Source organism: Rhipicephalus sanguineus, chromosome 10 (genome assembly GCF_013339695.2).
Source record: "Rhipicephalus sanguineus isolate Rsan-2018 chromosome 10, BIME_Rsan_1.4, whole genome shotgun sequence".
Lineage (NCBI taxonomy): Eukaryota > Metazoa > Arthropoda > Arachnida > Ixodida > Ixodidae > Rhipicephalus > Rhipicephalus sanguineus.
In genome coordinates, this window is record NC_051185.1 from 69,284,764 (window position 1) to 69,305,535 (window position 20,772).

General features: G+C 43.4%; 1 protein-coding gene across 1 annotated transcript; it reads left to right on the top strand.

The window, feature by feature from the left end:
* Positions 1-770: 770 nt before the first annotated feature.
* On the top strand, positions 771-18,473 carry LOC119372089 (enoyl-CoA delta isomerase 2-like). The gene is given in 9 exon segments (XM_037642547.2): positions 771-1,033; positions 1,248-1,287; positions 1,289-1,384; positions 8,202-8,300; positions 8,988-9,367; positions 11,566-11,686; positions 13,254-13,343; positions 14,741-14,884; positions 17,390-18,473. Coding segments are annotated over 9 exon segments (1,176 nt in total). The 5' UTR covers positions 771-983; the 3' UTR covers positions 17,546-18,473.
* The last annotated feature ends 2,299 nt before the right edge of the window (positions 18,474-20,772 follow it).

Consider the following 20,772-nt stretch of genomic DNA (forward strand, 5'->3'; position numbering starts at 1 on the left):
ACGGCTCACGGACACAAATTACTGTAAATGAGTTCTGCGGGATCCCGCAAGATAGCGGAAGTGTTAGGAAACGGACCCGTGGGAAATTTTTTGTTCATTTCATATTGTTATATTTGTATTGCTCAAAGCGGAATAACCCCTCTTAGGATGTTTTTCCCCGTAGTGTTTTCTTACCTTTTTATAACGTCTCGAATCTCCCGATCGCGCACAAATCCGCAGTTATGTATACATAGTTTCATAAATAGTCGTACATCCTTTTATTTCAAGCATGCTTCTTGGTCGTTTTCGAGAGTACTTCGAGCACATATCGGAAAGTTTTCAACAGACCGAGCTCCATAAGCATATATTCAGTCTATCAGTTAAAGCCACACATTTAAGAAAGGCGGCAACTATTTATCCTGTACTATCTGTCAAACGCTCTAAAACGAAAACCGAAACCAGAACAGAGGAGCATGTGACGTCATGCGCATACTAAACCGTGATTGGTCGCTTCACACGCACTGCCCCGTCCCCGTCTACTTGGTTTCGTCCCACGATTTTTTGCTTGTGAAGTTTGTATTGCGATTTTTTTTACTTACACCTTCTATTTCTCTCTTATTCTCTTACACTGCATTATCTAATCACAACAGGTATCGCCTCGTTTTCTACGTAACCACTCGTACACATTCAAGCGCTTGTCAGCGCTGGCTTGTCATATTTGCACGCACTCGCTATCTCAGTTGTCGTAGGGGGTACTAGTGGTGACGTGCTGACACATAGAGAAGTGCACAGAGGCAACAGAGGCTTCAGTCCGTATCAACTCACTCGGCGGAGGGGGAAGTCTTTGCCCCTTTTCCTCGTAATACGCGAACTGCTAACATCCGTGAGAAGAGCGCAGTGCTGTCGCGGATATCCAAGCGATACTACAACCGCTGCGCCCTCGCATCAAAACCAAAAACCAAATCCACGAGGAAAGTTTTTGCAGTTGACGAGTTGTGCGGCAAATGATGCTCAGCCTAGCGCGGAGACTGACCTTCGGCCCAGGCGTTTGCAGGCAAGGTTTTTCTAAACGTGCACTCTTATTAAACGCCGAGCGATGTAGCCCGCGTACGACATGACATCGGTTTAGAAGACGCCGATACATAGTGTCGCTCATTATGCGCCGAGCCGGTTTTCATTTCTACTGCGTGGTTCAGATATTCGAGGTCATTTCCTTACGATTGCACCCGCCTATCTCGACTTGTATCTGTTTTGTGCTTTTGCAGCAGGGTTAGCGCTGCCCTGTGGTCTTCGTCGGCCGCTACGCCGCTCGGAGCGCTTCAACGTCGCCGTCAAGAATCTCGACAAGTTGCCCGAGGAGCCTTCGAACGACGTCAAGCTCAAGCTGTACGCGCTGTACAAGCAGGTAATCGCGCCGGTCGTATGCATTGCTGTGTAATAACGAGCGCGTGAATCGCCAGCTATGTGGTGTTCGCAACTGAATAGAGTTTCTGTATATGGCTCCTTCAGTTGACTCTTGAAGGAGTCATATCCTTTAGGAGATTGACCTTCAGTCCCGATCACCGGCGTTCCAGATATGCAAGAATGCTCTCTCGACGTGAATTAAAACGTGCGGCATGTCAATAACATTATCGAACAGGGAAGATAATTTTGCTGATATTTTTGACGTCTTGGATGGCAGACTTAACTTCTTCGTCTATATCATGCACAGCGGTTTTTCTTTTACCGTATATCCATTCACTTCTTTCCTTCATGCAATTAAGACATCATACTAGGGCTTCTGGTCATTGAAATTTTAGTGCCTCCACACTTATCTTCAAAGACACGAAAAGCGTAGAGCCATAGAAAAGGTGTAGAATTTTGATGCCTTCACTGAAGTTTGTTCAGGTTAATACAATGGGAACTCTACGCAAGGACTTCATGAAGGAATGTCATCTACGATAAAATCCACCATTCCATGTCTCTGATACTATGAAAGCATCCGTACAAGCATTCCAAAAATGTGCCTGCTGCGAATCATTACTAAAAACACTTATACGAAGCGAGACTACTACTGGACAACATGACTCCAATCCTGGCCGCGGCGGCTGCATTTTCGATGGAGGCGAAAATGTTTGAGGCCCATGTACTTAGATTTAGGTGCCTGTTAAAGAAACCCTGGTGGTCGAAATTTCCGGAGCCCTCCACTACGGCGTCTCTCATAATCATATCGTGGTTTTGGGACGTTAAACTCCAGATATTATTATTAACATAATGACTCCAAGGCCTGACACATTTTATTTTGTTTTATACTAGAAGCCTTTCTTTATGTTCGAGCTAGTAGCACTGGTGTAACTACAAGTCTTTAGAGTTCCACACACTTTAAATTCGATTATTTTAATTAAGTGCCTCTGCTTTTGATGCCCTGTCTCAGCATGCACAGCAACTGAAAGGGTTATAAATGTTGAGAAGTTGATTTAAATTATTGCAGTGTTATAATTGTCTCATGGTTTTCACACGTAACACTGGATGTATCAAAAGGTGTAATACACTAGTGAAGTCTGGCAACCCCACTGGTGGTATGCTTTTAAGATTGTAGTGCAATGACCATTTCAATTGTGGTTGTTCAAACCTCCTAAGCTCATAGGCTTTGCGCCACGTTGCAGATCTGTTCACAGTCCCATGTTTTACATTGTGCAGCACCTTACTTCACTCATATCTAAAGTGTTTATTGCTGTGGATCATGATGACTCCAGTCACTATCTTTTCAAAAATACATTGCATCTAAGCCACCCATTAGACATATCAATTTTTCAGGAAGGCATTCTTTACCCCCTTAGGCCTCTGAGCCGCTTGCTTTCAAAGTATGTTCATTCTCTAACCTAACCTAGTCCTCAATAAAAGGCATATGACTTGCTGCTCTGAAGGTATCAGGATCTTCAACATTCTAAAATAATGGAAAAAGACCTCCACGCCTTGGTTCCTTGGTTAGCTTTGAAGGACCTCTAAGCCACCAACAGATGCTCGCGTGCTCCTCTCCGTGCCTTTCCTATATCGACAACAGCTGTCATGACGTCACCTGTATGATTGGGTGACGTCATGACAGAAAACACGAGCCTGTTTTCTGCTAGTAGATGAGCGCGCTTCTTGCGTTTCCACCTCGGACGCTGAGGAAGGGCATTCGGATAGGTGGACAGACGAGCCGAGGAACGCAGCCTAGCGAAGGAAAGAGCGAAACAAGGAAATGCGTGCAACTCCGGCAGTGTTCGCTATAGACTCGTGCACAACTGCAACGCCACAACTAAATTTCGACCTCTGGGTGGTTTAGGGGCCCTTTAATGCAGACATTTCGAAGCACCTTTCCAGCTACGATGTCTTCATACAGAGATGTGACATACTGTTGAATGGTACTAATGTGGACTGCTTGAAAACGCAAATTTTTACTATGGTGCCAAATGTCAATGAAGCTAGCTGTAAGCATGATAGGTCACTTTCACCTTGAGAATAATGCAGAATGAAGGTGATATTACAGATCCTCAGCGGGTTTTGAAAAGATATTTAACAAGTTGCTTGGTAGCAGTGCTGTTAATTTGTTCTTTTTCTTGTGTTGAAAGTAGTGATTCAGAATTATCAGTAAATTGACTATCGATAGCATCGATGGATTTTTTGAAACTATCGATAGTGTAAACAAACTGTCGATAGTACTACTATCGACAAACTATCGATAGTGCAATTGGTAGTACCACCGGTAATATTACTGGCGATATTACTGCCACGCGTGTTTATTGCTTTGTTTTGGTGTGTTCGGGTTTCACCAACAAAGACTGTTCGCAGCGTTTGACGCAGATCGTACCGCAATGTTTGAGTAGCTTCGTGATTGTTTGAGATCATTTTGTTAAGATTACGCACCGGACGCGAATAGTCAAGTTTATGAGAGAGCTTACGCGAGCACCGGCGATAATGCTAGAAGGTTCAACAGCTGATGTATAAAAGACGAAGCGTTCTACCGATGATCAGATTAATCGATGGCCGGCGACTGTTCTCGCCATTATTAGTACGCAGCGTGTATCACTTGTATTTAGAGTTTTTATTTTCTGGGCACAAGTTCGCCCAAATAAAAAGCCTCATATTTCCCAGTCTTTCTGCAGCATTCTTCACCCTCACAACCACGTGACAAACTATCCATAGTGGTGCGAATAATGATGCTGTTGCTGGCTCTCCATATTGTCAAAATATTTGTGATAGCCTACTACCAGCTTCGCTTATTTTATGAGCAATTTTTGGCGAGAGAAATAAATTATATCCGTTGTGAAAACGGCAGAATATGTCCATCAATAAATTCATATTCAAATGCAACCAGTTACACCTTACAATTAACTAACTTAGTTATTGATAATTTTTTTTTTATTTTGAAATCATAAAATGCTACATAAATTTGAAGCCGCGCAGTTCCACCACATGTAACGGCTTCCTTCCCGCTACAGCTGAACAGTTTGACTTTATGATCATGTGTCAGCGAAGCACTCTGGTGAAGAACACAAGCATGCTACCTTTCTTGCCCTTCAGCCTGCTCCTCCGGCTGCACTACCTACCACGCGCGCGGGAAGCCAAGTTTATGATGCAATGAGTTCGTGCTGTTGGTTTTATACTATCGATAGCGCTATCGATAGTATCCTTTACCATCGATAGTTCGATAGTGACTCTGCTATCGATAGTATCGATAGTACCATCGATAGTTCTGCATCACTAGTTGGAAGGTAGTAACTTAATCGTAACTAGTCTACGTGTTACAGATATGTGGTTATTTTCATGCCTGCGCGAAGTCACTATCCATAATTGATTGTTAAACTATAAAGACTGGCTCAAATAGACCTAAATAATCTTGTTACAGCTTCCAATTCTTTTTCTGTAAGCTTCACACTATTTTACATATAAATGTGGAGGTCTTTAGAACATTAAAACATATATATGACTGAAGGAGACACGCTTATTGCCACGAATCACAGCCGGTACTACTTATCACGATGAACTATGGCCGTCGAAGGATTTCCTATCATCTGCTATCTTTCCTAAACAAACTTGCTGCTGCTGCCCAATCTCTCAACAGTTCCACTTTGCACATCCATTTCTTATCCGGTACTCCATTCCTTGATAACCATTTGTGCAACCATTCGTGCAATGTCAGTGCACGTTAGAAAACTCCAGGTGGTCGAAATTAATTGGAGCCCTCCACTACGTCATCTCCCGTAGCCTGAGTCGCCTTGGGATGTAGTGACCCAACCAACCTGAAATGGCTGTAGGCACTCCTTCACTTTCTGCCTGTGCAGGTTGATCATCGTTTGCTCTAAGATTGCCTTCAGAGCATCCTCTGCATTGCTGAGCTTTGCATTAACATCTGCAAGAAGCTGTCTTGGCAGGCTGCAGCCAGCTAATGGGAGAGATTATCGCAGCTGAACTGTTGGATGGTACAGTCTACCATTGCAGCTATAAACAAGCCTTCAGGCGTGCATTTCAAACTTCAAACGTGTACTTTTGGAATGCACTTCAAACACACAGTAAGGTAGAAAGGTGGACAAGTTGGAATCGATACATACTTAAAATGCCAGCTCGAGAACAGCGGAACACGGAGAGAAAGAAGGACACAGGATGAGCAGTCTATCGACGGACATTTATTACACAAAGGTGAACACACGAAAAACCAACACCACGCATGCACAGGATTCTGTGTCACGCGGAAAACTTTGCTGAGCATGTGTACCTCGCGATCTAGACGGCACTTGTCCTGTGTCGTCCTTTCTCTGCGTGTATATCGCCTTTAAAATTCAATTAATATCTCAAACTATGTGCAGCTCTGGTGACTTTTTAAAAAAATGGGTATGCCATAAATTGTCATGCACTACTTTTCTAATATAAACAACTGCCCTCAAGTATGTGATTAAAAAGTTAATGAGTTTTTGTTAATTAGTTGCAACAGTGCCATTTCAGCTGCAGCAAAATATTTCTGCCTCGGCGTAGTGTTCATGTGGAAAAATGACAGGAGCCTTACTGTCATAGGATTTTTAATAACAAATCTGTATTGTTTAAGAAGAAAAAATACTTTGTGTAGAAAGCGGGCTCCCTGCTTTCGCATTTGGCAGGTCCCATAGTTTGCAATGCGAGCAGTTTCAACGACTCCCACGTTGTGGGGATATCTCCCAGTGTGGCTTACCTAGGCTTAGTTGATAGCGTAAGACAGAAAAATGTGTGAAATAAAATAAATGTTGTTTTCGTTAGGGTCTTGTACACTCCTTAATGATGTAATTTCGATTTGGCATGCTGCTCAGACAAGGTATTTTAAGTGGTACAATTCCGCATTCAGGTATGTCTACAATCACAGAATGTGTCCGGATTTATAAAGCTCCTGCCTTGTGTAGCAGTGTACGCACTTAGCACACCTGGACACTATAGGGCAGGCATGGTATTTGTCGCACACTCGCACACCTGCAACGTAATTGGAGCTGCATTCACGGGATTTGTTGTCTACCTGCTGTGAGCCATACAGGTTGTGCTGTCACCCATCTCACTGTTCTAAAAAAAAAGACGCTAAAAAGAAAAACAAGAGCTTTTCAGACCAGCATTCTTTCGAAACACTGCCTGCATATATTTCAAGTGTTCCATTTGTTCAGGTAAGGTTTGCAGGAGTTGTCAGCTTGGTTCTCATTTGCATATACATTCAAATCTAGATCATTTATGGTTTTTATAAAGGATTTATTAGCTCTGATAGGGACTCCACTCTCAGAACCTAATGTACGGCAAGCTGACGCTGGAATTTCATGGTCAGGATTATGAAGCCTCCATGTGTAATGAGAACAGCCCATTCTAAAAGTGCAATCTGCCATTGTAGTTTTAGCATGTGTCTTTTTAAGGGTCTCTTCATGGCACGAAATACCACTTCAGATGTTAACACTGTGGAATTCTCAGCTGTAGTAGTACGGTACTAGCTTGCAGCTCCTTTTGACTATAGTGTTGTTGCTTTGGGTGTTCATTCTATACCTCGTCGTGATGCAACTCAAAACTTTGTCAGTCGGCCAACAGAGTCACCTTTTTGTTGTCGATGGATGGTATGCTCTTGAAGAGCTACATTCATTAAAATGCAAATGCCTTTCGCCTGCAATATTTCAGGGTGCTGCCCATATCAAGTAAACATTTTTTTGCCTTATAAAAACAATAATTTAAAATGTCACGGACTAACGATGTATCTTATTTTGACTTTGATTCATGACAGGGAGATGTCAACACCATTCTACGAAAAATATAGACACCTGTGTACTCCAGCTATGTTTTACTCTTATTCTTTCATCTATAAAATTTAATTATTTGTTAGTTGCAAGCATGTGCATGGAAGTAAATTTAAAGTAGTAATACTGCCACTACCGTGTGAAAAGTAAGCATTTCAGTTACAAGTTGTTCGGATGAAAATGCAACTTTTTACTTGTATTGCATTATTGGTATCGTATTGCTGCATAGGACTGCAAACATGCACGAATACAATGGAATGTGTGGCATTCGGGTGCAAATTTCCAGAAGAAAAGCTCTGCCCTTGATTTGACATCCTGCTTCACTCATTAGGCCAAGTCACAAAAAGATATAAGTACTGCAGTTTTACTACATTCACCTAACTTGACTACTTTTTTGTATCAGGGTAATAGTTTGTCCTTCGATTGTTTCTTTATGTGCACATAGGCAAACAAATGTTTATTGTTGTGTGAACACGTTGAGCTGTTGACCAGAGCGAAAGTAGGGCAGTTCATAGACAACCCGTAATGTGTCAAGCCTTCAGCTGCAAAGGTATTCGTCACTCCCTGCCACAGTCATGAGATGCAACCGCCGCACTCACGACCCTGGCTAATCTTGCATGCGTACTACACAAATATCAAAAATACCGGATGGAGGATAACGGTCGCTGTTGGTTAATTGATAAGGCACCGCAAGTTTGATGTCGAGAATACGGATACGACTTCCTGCTGTGGCGAGCCGTCTTTCCGTCCACCTTTATTTTCATTTTCCTTATTGGTTCTACGTACCAACTAAATAAACGGATGGTGTTCCCCATGGTTTACTTGGCTTCATTCTTTGTTTGTTTGTTTCATACTGCTGTAACTAACACGAAAAATCGAGCTCCTTGGTTCTGTTGAACTCTTCTCAGTGATAACAACAAAAGTGTCAGTTGTCAGCCTCTCTTAACCTGACATTTCTTGCACCAGGCCACAGTGGGCAAATGCAACATATCCAAGCCAGGTGTGTTTGATCTGGTCAACAAGGCTAAGTGGGACGCCTGGAACACCCTCGGCGACATGCCTAAGGTAAGGCTACAGTCTAATCTCCTTTCCTTTGCCCTCCCACCTCTCTTTTATCATTGAGTTTCGGCATCAGGCTACGATAGCACCTGCCTTTCGCCCTTTCTGTTTGCTCTCTGCGTTTTGAGTGCAGTAGACTCGCAGCGAACAAAAATCTTTTAAAATTGCCACTTAAATGGAACTGCTTCTAATATAATTGGTTTTGTACTTTAATTCTGCACCCCTGTTCATCTCTCGGTAAACAGAACTGTTAAACGGAACGCATTTTCCTAGTTCCTTCAGGTTTCGTTTAATGAGAGTCTACTGTATCTCGCACCACATTTCGTTACTGAACTTGAGTTTCAGGGTGACACTTATATAATTCGATTTTTTTTTCATGCGTACTCTTTGGTTATTACATTATTCACACTCTTGTTTAAGTATTACATATGACTATTTCCGGTCTGCTAGAATGTGAATGCTTATTTTTCTGTTCATAAGCATTAACAAAAGGTATGTGTAAGTGTACAGTAGACTCTGAGTAGACGGAATTGCTGCTTAATTGAAACAGCTGCCTTCAATATGATTGTTGTTTTCGTACTTGAACACTGCATCTATGTTCATCTTGCAGTAAACGGAACTCCTGCTAAACAGAACATGTTTTCCTGGTCCCTTCAGGTTCTGTTTAACTAGACAGCGTACTTTTCTTGGCAGGAAAAGGCGCAAGACGAGTATGCCGCGCTCGTCGACAAGCTCGGTGGTAGTGCCATCAGCGCCAGCTCCCCGAACGCTACCGAGTCCGCGCAGTCGCCGTCTGTTGCCACGGGTGGGGACCTCGTGTCGAGCGTCGAGGACAAGGGCTTTGTGATCCGCTTCAACCGGCCCACCAAAAAGAACTCCATCACCCTCGAGATGTATGATACGATGGTCGGCTACCTCAAGGAGGCGACCGAGCGAGACGACGTCCACTATCTGGTGCTCACTGGCACAGGCGACTTCTTCTCGAGCGGCAACGACTTGGGCAACTTCATGAACCGGCTCAAGACAGGTCTGCCACCCGACGTGCTCGCCAAGGATGCGGCTGAGCTTGTGCGGTGAGGGACAACATTTGGCTGATCACTTCAACCCCCCCTCAGTAGCCTGCCTATGCATTACTAAGGTTTAGATTGTGTGTTTAGTACTGGCCGCAGCAGTTGCATATCAGTGGTTTCAAAATAGAGCCAAATGCAAAAATGCCTGTGTACTTATAGCCGGATACAACTTTGGAAGTCCGCGGCTTTTCCTCCTCAAAGGCGGATGCGCACAAGCCTGAACCAATGTGTGCGCACTCCCGACTGACATCATAAGCCAGACAGCCAGTGGCCCCGCCTTCAGAGAACTTTGCCAAGTGCATGAGCGGGACTATTTCTTTAGTCACGGAGGCAGTCGGCTGCCACACCACGGTCGTCTGGGCGCCCTCTCCGGACTTTTTAAGTTGTATCCGACTATAGATTTAGGTGCGCATTAAAAAAACCCCCGATGGTCAAAATTAATCTGCAATCTCCCATCTACAGCACTTCTGAATGAAATTTCTAGGGGATAGTTACAACTGTTCACTCTAGAGAATAATTCAAAGACCTGATTTAATATGTCCATAGGTCGACTGTATTCAAGAAAAGAAAAATTCGGTTTCATAAATAGCGAGAAAGACTCAATATCAGTTTCCTTTTGCTGCTTTGCTGCTATAGTTGTGGGTGACTAGATGGCAATAGTGACTTGATGGGGATTAGTTGGCGAGTGCCAAGATCAAGTACTTTAAGCATTTTCAACCCGGACAAACCTTCGAGAGATGAAGATTATGTATACAATGTGGTTAGCTTGGACTATGATGTCACTTTCTTTCTGCCCAGGCTTTGGGTCCACACATGAATTGCAAATAGTTGTTAAAGGGCCCCTCACCAGGCCACATAGCAAATTTTAGTTGTACGCTAGAAGTTGTTGTGTGCCGAATGAAGAGCAGTATGCCGCAAGAATTGTTCAAATCGGTTCATTACGAGCTGAGAAAAACAATAATTTGTAGCGGCGCGAAACCATGATGCGAGGAGGCGAGTTTCAAACCCTTGCCGCTCGCTCCGTGTAGCCTTAGCAAGCTAAATCCCTTCCCTGCCCTCTCCACTTGACATATACGCATGAACACGTCATGCGCATGCATGGTCACGTGCGCATGACGTGCCCGAGCCAGCCCAAGCACGCGAGCGGCGTTGCACGGCCGCTACCTTTTTTTTTATGTAGCAACCGTGGGCGTTTTGTAGGCGTTCTCTGTGGTGTACTGCCTGTTTCTGCGGGACGGGCATGGAAGTTGAGACATTTGTACGGGCACGAGAGTGGCGGTATCATGAGCCAGTGCCGCATTAACGTTTACTTGGACGCGGTAGAATAAGTGAGCACAATGAGTGCTCGAACGCGCCAGAACATTACTTTCGTTTCCAGGGCTGGCGTCTGCTCGATGCGCTAACCGCGGGGACACGAACGCATGGGAAAGGGAGGCACATTAGCCCCGCATCTCGCTGCAATTCACGAAAAAAAAATGAAAAAGACGCACACATTTCCTTGGTGTGTCTCATTATTTCTCTCAAGTTTTATTAATCTATTCAAGCAACAAATTACACAAGCTACACATGTCGTGTCAAATAATTATCGCAGTGTCACGGGCTACTGTTGGCGACGTCAGAGCACAGTCGTCTACGTAGAGGAGCGACGTCACAGCACTACCATCTACGTAGGGCCATTTTCTCATGTACGTCATCCCCTCATTCTCTAAAGCGCGCGCCCGCGAGGGGAAGGGCAAGCAGCGTTCACCTGAAAATTTGACCCATTTCCGCGGCGCATAGCGTTGCAAATTTTTGCAGACGTGATCGTGAACGCCCAGTGTATTCATTGCGCTCGTTAGCTCAAAATTGTCAAACCTGGTGAGGGGCCCTTTAATAGGTGTACTTTCAAGTTGGTATACCTTGCATACTTACAATGTAGTTGAGATTGGATACTGCTACCTTTCATCTTGCTTTGTTCTACAAATTTCGCTAATATTTATAACCACTTTGAGCAACTACTTTATTATTGCTTCCATTCAGGACATAAGCAAGTACAATGGTTGTCGGTATATTTGCATTTCCTTAAAACTATAGAATGAGCATCACCGAACACGTGATCATTTCTGGCACTAAAGAAGAGTGTTAACACACAAGTCGCTTTTAGTGCGTAGCAGTAATGTCAGTGGATCTTTTTAATAATACTCTGGACGTGCTTATTGCAGTCGGTATGTCGCTGCTTTTATAAATTTCCCCAAGCCGGCTGTGGCTCTGGTCAACGGCCCTTCCATAGGAGTTTCCTGCACAGTGCTAGGCCTCTTCGACTTCATTTATGCCTCGGACAAGGTAAGACTCAATGTGCCATGCCTAATTGTGCTTGGGTGATGCTTGCTTTTCCTGTCGCTTTGCATGTAGTTGGTAGCTTGCTTTGCACTTCGTAAGCCTGGGTGGCTCTTTGATGGGTTGTATATTATCTTACAAAGGTGTACAATAACAGCTGTCGTTGAAAGATACATGTATGAAACAGTGAGGCAAAGAACTGCAGTGTGAATCTATGGCTGCATGCAGTTTCACTTGCCCCAGCATGTGGGCATGATTCCAGAATCTGGCAGTCAAAACTGTAGCATGCTAGAAAATCCATACCATTTAAGTCATGTTACATTCGCATGACATATTTGAAGATGAAATTGGCACTGTTGCAAACTAAAGCTCGTGCTTGATTGATATATTGTCACTTTCCATATGAGTTTACATGTAGTGCCACGGGCACATCTTTTTCTATTTTTATGTAACTGGCCCGTTACACGTGCAACCACTACCTTGCGCAAGCCATACCTGAATGTCTGGGAACATTTCCGATTATTTTAGAACCTTCCTATAAGACTGTGTGCCCAATGCAAACAATAGAGTTTATTCTGGGACTAACCCGGCCACCAACGATAATGCTGGAATCTTCGAATCTCCGCACGTACAAATGCCAACACGATTTACTGCTGATCAGATTACCGACGACCGACGTCTGTGCTTGCCGCTTTCACTGCACTTTGAGTGTTGCTTCTTTTGCTGGGCACAAGTTCGCCCAATAAAGCGTTTCATCTTTACCGGCTGCGTTTTGCTTTCTTTGTCATCACAACCACGTGACAATAGGGTTTCATGGCCCATGAGGTGTCAAATCTGCATGCTGGCACTGGCATACAAAAAATTAAAATACAGTACCAATAATAGAAACATTTATTGGGCCTATTTTTCGCATATCTTGGCCATCATGCAGCTTCGAATTTCCACGGGACTCGTTCCTTTTTTGTGATTTACGGGCATTTTTGTACTACACACTGGCTTTTTGCCATGTGATTTCTCATGAGGCATATACCTCTTTCACCTGTAGTATTGGTTGATGTGATGTCTGTGATCACATGCCTTTATTAAAAGAATATTGGAAGAATATTAAGAAACTTGATCCATATTCAGCCACTGTGTAGTTCTCAATGCTGTAATGAGGTGCTTTCAGGGGTGGATACAGGTGCCTTACTTTGGTGGAGGGGGGGGGGGGGGGGGGGGGGGAATGATTGAGAGGTGGAGGGCAGGAACAAGATCCTCCTTTCCCCTTTTGGGCAGTAGTGACAGGCACTGAAGGGAGGGGGGGTGCTGACACAGGCTTCGGGGCACGCGATCACCCCTATTGCCCCCCCCCCCCCTCTGGATCTGCCACTGGGTGCTTTTCTCAAGTGTGGCCTGTTCCTGTGCTTCATAGTCCAGGTTTCGCATTCTCAACATTTTTAGGCCTGAACTGTGTTAGCTCATGTTCTGCATGGCATTTTCATTTTTGTTGTATGCGATTTGCAAATGGTTCCTGTCTGAATAGCACCATTTACATTCATAAACCGCGTGTTTTCGTTTTCCTTGCTTCGTGCAGGCTTTCTTTCACACACCGTTCACATTGCTCGGGCTGAACCCCGAAGGCTGTTCCTCCTACACATTCCCAAGGGCCATGGGTGTGGCACGGGTAAGTTCTAGCATACGTGATGGCAAGCCTTGAGTTGGGAAAAGCAACCAAATGCGTGACCTCTGTCAATGACCCTACTGCATTTACACCACCAGCATTCACGGCTGTCTCTTACGAATGTGCAAGGGTTGATCCAGAAATAATGCTCCCATCAATGTTACAAAGAGGTAACATTGTTTATTCTCATAGCCATGTACATCGTCGGAAAGAAGACACCCTGCTCTATTTTTCAACATAATCGCCATCTTTTTCTACGCATTTTGGTAGACGGTGCTCCAATTTCATTATCCTAATGTCATAGAACTCCGCCGCCAACCCGTTTATGAAGCGCTTCACCTCTTTGACTTCATCGTCGCTCCGGAAGTGTTGGCCACTCAAGTGTTCCTTTAATTTGGGGAACAAGTGATCATCGCTGGGCATGAGGTCCGGACTGTACGGTGGGTGGGGCATGACAGTCCACCCAAAGTCCACGGGTGAAGTCCCTTTGGCGTGCAAAAAGCAAATGACGGAACGGATCTCGCACTTGGCGGGAGCAGCAGTGGGCACCACCATCTTGGACGGCTGCTGAGCCAGGACTGAGCGGCGCAGCCCAGCGCAGCCGGGCGTAATGGAGAGTGGGGGAGCAGCTGCACACAGCAGTGTTCACGGATTTCGCCTCGCACCTTCCCGTGTGGCTGGAGCTCTTTGGGAACCTTATTTCTGGATCTACCCTCGTATTGCAGCTCACGAGGGCCCAGTGGTACTATAGACTCTCATTTGCTTCTGCTTCATTAAGGCTTTATGAAGTAGACAAAGTGACCAGTGAAAACGTGAGTTGTACCAAAAATCAAACAAAGTAAGAAAGCCTGGAGCCACGCGCGTTCCTCATAGCTACATGCTTGCAAGCTGCATGTTAACTTCGTTCACATCCTCTTTGCTGCATGCACGTGATTTCAACCAATTTTTAAAGCAGCACTCGCACGACTCTCGCTTCGTCTTTGCGAAAGCTTGAAACCAAGGCAATAAAGAAGATTAACCCTTGCCCATGGCTTTCACTTTCAAGTCGGGACAGGTGAATGCGTAAGGGATCCTGTAACTTTTTTCTCTCTGGTGAAGGAAAAATAGATAGAGTTGAAATTGCCACATATTGCAGCAGCAGAAGCTTGCAGATCATGCCACGGGCCCTTCACTTCAGGCACATGCAAGGCATGTAACACGATAGTGCTACTACGCAACAGTGTAATGCGCACCTACACCTGAAACCTGAAAGAGCAGCACCAAGGCATGAGCAAGTGCAGTCTTGCTGTACCTAAGTTTCATTACAAAGCCTGACAGACCATGAGAACAATAGAGTAGCAGGCTGTCAAGAAACCATATGACATGCATGTGATTTCGTTGCCTGGAACTCGTGTGTGCAGGCCAACCGGGTGCTGATGCTCAACGAGCAACTCAGCGCACAGGAGGCCAAGTCATGCGGATTTATCACCGATGTGTTTCCGCACGCCACGTTCCACGAGGAGGCCAAGAAGAGGCTTCAGCAGCTTGCCAAGCTTCCACCCAAGGTACTTTTATCCACAGTCAATTTGCATAGGTGAATGACCTCATCTTGTCAGTCCGCAACTTTATCTGTAACTGCTACAGACATACTTGCTTTAAGGAGGACACTGGTCTTTCAAGGTGCAAAATCATGGAAAAATCCATTTTTTCAAAAGAGCGTTTTTGTAACATGAAGGAATTGCTTAAGTACTGACCAAGTTTCTCGCACCAAGAACCAATACTTCAGCCACAACAGCAATTTATATCACCAAGATAGGCTATATTCTAAGTGAAAAAAAAGCACAAAAAAGGGGCTCATTCATGCCATGCTGCTGTTGAATGACGTATGCTGCAGCAATAGGCATGCAGATTATATCCCTGGTGGCTACTAATCATCTAACAAAAATATCTTAAGGGGGGACACTGCGCCTGAAAACTTTTTTTTACAATTCTTTACCAATTTAAATCAAACTCGCTGAGTTTATGTATATTTGTGTGCTGATTTCAAATATGCAATTTGTTTCCTAGTACAATGTGTAGTTTTTGAATTCCATGTGCCATTTTGGGAGCCCCAGTTTGCCTAAACTGAGAGAGTTACAAAGTAATTAGGCACATTAGAATGACCTGGAATGAGTACTGAGTGCAAGAAAACAAGAATGGATGTTCTAAGCCCATTTGAACAAAAGTTGTGGCATGTTGAATATTTGTAACTGAAATCCCAGCTTGGAGTAGACTAATTTGGAATGTTCATCGAGCCATAACTTTTGTTCAAATGGGTTTAGAACATCCATTCTTGTTTTCTTGCACTCTGTACTCATTGCAGGTCATTCTGATGTGCTTAATTACTTTGTAACTCTCTCAGTTTAGGCAAACTGGGGCTCCCAAGAAGCATATGAAATGTTTGATATTTTAAAAACTACATGTTATACTAGAAAAATAATTGCATATTTGAAATCTGCACACAAATATGCATAAACTCCGCAAGTTTCATCTCAATCGACAAAGAATTAAAAAAAAAATTTCAGGACCCATGTCCCCCCCTTAACATCTTGTGTGAAATGATGTTCGAAATCGGCTTTATTTGTTTTTTCTCAAAACCTGAATTTTTTACTCTTTGCAACCCTTTGGGAGTGATTTCTCAGTTATCAGAGCATCTAAAATTGTAATTCTTATGGGAGTACTAAGCTACATGAGTATTGCCCACAGGGGTAGGAGCAGATTTTCGTATTTCCATTTTAATCTTTCTTTTATTGTCCATTCATTAAACAACAAATTAGCCACGTTTTGAACAGAAAGCTTTGATATGGTGTATAATTGTTAATAATTGTCATATCAAAAAGTAATCCTACCATCGTGACGCTTATGTTCCTAGTATCCAACTATGTGCGTAAACCAAGGTTTTGATGTGTAGTTTTTGCTCTATTGTTCCCGGAAACAATGCTAATTATTTTAATGAACTTCGGAACTAACTGACATATTTTAAAAATAATTACATATTTAGAATCGGCCAAGAAAACTGAACAAGCCTGTGCAGTTTCATTAAAATGGGTAAAGAAGATCTTGATGACTTTCAAAAACCTGCCCTCATGTAATACCTCGTTGAGGTATCAATAAACTAAATTAAACTACAGTTTCTACAGTTCATGGCAGAAGGTAATCTCTTACATGAATTTAACATTTACTACAGCATTTCTGATAGGCATTTCCTATTTGTTTTGTTTTTAGTTGTCATATCCTCTTCAGCGGCAGTGTGTGCGATTGTGCACATCAAACGTAGAGGCTTTTCACACGCTGTGTGTTACATGTGCCAGCTTAAAACGCTATGTGCACATTTTTACGCGCATCTTGAACAGACAACTAGCACTGATTTAATTCGATTGTGCTGCGTATTGCTGCAGAGAATCACTTTGCTGAAGACGCACATGCCACGTTCCGGGAGTCACGCCAAAATTATTTTTATTTGCTTGGAATGGATATAACCGATTACTAATCGCCCATGTATTTTAAGCCTGAGAGTTGATTATATTTATACAAAAATAGAGTGTGACTTCTGAATAAATGTACCTTTGATTTACACATGTCAGTAATTAAGATTAATTACTGAAAAATGCACAAATCTAGATATTACCACCTTCTTTCTTGCAACAGAATATCAAGTGCCTTGGAATCAGTTGGTGTATGTTCGACACATTTACAGACAGTCTATCATAATTTGTGCCTCAAGAGGATGTAGACTTAATGCATGGTGCTTATTACCGTATTTTCTCGCACATAACCCGCACCAAAAAAACTGGAAAGTATGCTTAAAAATTGGTGGTTCGGGTTATATGCAGGGGTTATATGTATGTTTTTTTTTCCTTTTTGCAGAGTTAAAGTTAGGGGGCGGGTTATATGCGACAAAATACGGTATGTGTGCTGTAAGGCCTGTATTGGGACTGTAAGCGTGTTCATTCGAACATCAATGATCTGCTCCCCTTTTGAACGAGCATTCCTGCACATGCTGACAGCTCCTACCGTTTTCTGCCGTTCAGTCTCTGCAGTATTCAAAGGCGCTAGTTCGTGCTCCTGTCTGGGCTGACCTGCACAAGGCCAACGACCAGGAGTGCGATCGCCTCACGGAGCGCTTCATCTCGGAGGAGGCAATGCAGGCCGTCATGAACTTCTTCAAGGACAAGGGAAAGCTCTGAACCATACAGCAGCTGCCACATGCGTGGCCAACTGTGGCCATTTGACTGTTGGGATACCTTAAAGCACGGGTTTTCCCACTGCGTTTTACCACAACAGTTCTCTCACTGTGTTACATGCGAGTTTCGCTCAGCCTTGCGCAAGTCCCAGGGGACTTTTTTCCCGTGTGCCTCGGTCGGCTAGGTGCTGTGGGTCATATCAGTTTTTATATAACAAGGCCACTGCGTATCCACCATTGGGCCGCGGTGATCTTATGTTGGACAATGTTGGTGCAACATTTGGTGCTACTTATGTTTTAGATTGCATCAGTTTCTAAAATTCAATATTTTCCTGTTTTTCTCTACCCTACAACACTGAGAGCATGGCTGTCAGTTTTTCGGGGTTCATTCTGTTTTTTTTTTTTTTTTTTCTGCAAATGTGCATTACATAACAGCATCTCGAAACATAAAAAATACAATCTGGCAATATGTTTTCGCCAGTATTAACCACAATTAATTAATAACGGAAAATAAGGATTTGCTCTGCACTGTGGCTGCGGTACTACTTTTTTTTAGAAAAGAACCCTTCCATTGTGCATCACCACAGACAGGCACCTGTGTGTGTGTTTGTAGTTCTCACCTGATGCCTGATGTCACCGGCTGAGGATCTTTTTGCAGGCGTGGCAGTATGTCAGACTGTCTATGAGATTTTCTGGATGCACTGTGGCAAAAGGCTAAGTTAACTTATCAAAGACTCATAAGTGCAAGGGTCATTATCTCGCCCATTAGGAGTTGTGGTCAATCACAGCGCAAAGTTTGGTGCCTTACATACCTGTTGCTACGAGCAGAGCATGGGACTTGCATAAATGATGAAATTTGTTCGGTCTTACATAAGTGTTGCGTGCAGGCTCTCACGCGCACATGAACGTTGTAGTAATTCCAATAAAATCTTCAAGATATTTTTATACTCGGAATGCTGTCTCTCTGGTGTGAATTGATATTCACGAACAAGCCTTGACTCTAAGCTCATCCTTCACTGAAATGAGTTGAGCAGTGCTGCCGCTCAGCTGAAAATGATACCCTGCTTCTCAATAATTGCTGCCGATTATTGCTCATAGCATCGACTATTTTTTCCGAGGCCAGCGCTGCCGTTGACTTTCTCAATTAGGGGTGGAGCACCAAGCGAAGGGATGTTCTGAATGCAAGGATTAGGTTTTGAGTTCAGCAAGAAGCATTAAAAATGAGTATCATATCTGTATCTGATATCTTCATTAAAATAATATATCTTTGTTACACACCTGTTTTCGATATTTGATCATGTCTTCCACTAGTTTCACCAGCAAGAAAGCATGCGTATATACATTAATTGACATGCAAGATGCACAGTTAACAGATAGAGTTGTGACTCGTTTGTCAATGTTTTTATTGTTTAATGCAAAAGGGCTAATCATGAAGTTCTTATCATCCTCAGATATTATCCTCATACTCTGTTTTATGCGCAGCAAGCAACATTATGAACATTAGAAAAACCTTTTTCTAGTACCTACATTTTGAGCCAGAACTTTTGTCACATAGAGAAAAAAAAACATTAGTTTGTGTCATGTACAGCCATCATTTTTATGAAAGAGAACATGCGAGCAGGTGGCAAATAGCCTCGTAGCGCGGCGCAGTGGCGAAATGTAAGAACAAAAGGAGAGAGTGGTGCTGTACCCTTATGTATCTGTTGTCTGTACCCTTCTTGCAGTTTTCTTTCTTTTTTTTTATCTCTATATGTTGTGGCAGACGAAGCTGTGATATCAACAATCCTTATCGAAGGCAATAATTGTTCGCTGAAATGCCCAACCAGAAGATAGATATCAAGAAGAAAGCATAAAGTAAAGACACATTCGGGACGGGAGTGTAGGCAGTAGAGGGGGCGACACCACTTTCTTCGTTTATTATCACATTTCGGTACGAGGCTATCTGCCACACACTCACGCGTACCCTCGTAAAAATGACGGCTGTACATTGATATAATGTTAGGTTTAGTATGTATGTATTGCAATATACGACTTATATAGAAGGTGTCCAATCAGAAACAAGTTTTGTAACGGGGCTGGGCTTATGTTTATGCCAGTTATGCGGAAGCGATGTCTTTATTTAGAAGCACTGAAACTAGCCACAATACTCCTTTTAAAACACTTCAAAATGCAGCACACTTGTTGAACAAGCCACATGTTGTTGGCATCGTTCCTAGGTTTCGCAGAAGACCACTGACTCCAAAATGATGTGTGTGGGTTTGATTCTGCTGAATGCGTCGGCACTTCTGGCCTAAATATGCAGGTGCCAAGACTGTCACCGGCGTTATGTACTTAGCTGATCCTCCTTTGCTCACTGACATCTTGCCAGCTCTGAATATTGTTGAAGTTGTGGGTGGACATGTCTGTGCAGTGCACGACAGGATAGGGTAAAGGCTCCTCCCATGCTTCCTTGTCGGGCTGCTCCCACATTATTTACATGTCCAAGTGCTCTCATCGAAGCACACTGTCATGATGGGGCATCAATGTGAGGTGCAACAGTGCCCATTGAAGCAATGAGACAGCACTGCAGCCGCCATATTGTTTCATCCTGTTCTGCCTGTGGGGCTCCACTTCAGCAAGCATGCTCATCAACATGCATGCCTAACTTTGAGCACACATCGTTCAATCAGCTGCAATTGCAATGATGTGGGGCTAGTTCCCTCTGAATTCATCAATCATTCAAGGTCTTTATTTCCTTGAAAAGTCAAGAGGGAATCGATGACTTCATGTGTATGTGCACGACAGAGGTACCAGACCTCATATACACTTCAAGCAACGGTGAACATTCTTCTTTAGAGCATATCGCTCTTATAGATTTCTGCATTAGTATAATAACAATTTGTGTGGAACTTGCATGCTCATTTTGAAGTGGTGCTATAGTTAGTGACAAGTAGGGACACTGGCATTAATTATTCATCACAGTGGAGAATTTGATTCAGTGTATATTAGACAGATGTACATAGTCGTTAAAGCATAAAAGTCGCAACGGTTTAGCTGTCAGTTGTCCATAACAGAGAAGGTTGGCACAATCATCTATCGCAGGTGTTGCTAGTATGTGTTATCTGGCACCCATTCACTGTAATACTACTTTGAGGAAATAATGTAGCATTGCTGGCAGGTCTGTAACGAGTTTCCTGTTGGAAAAATTATTATTTCCAACTTAATTTTTTTGCCACCAGCTGGAACAGTTCA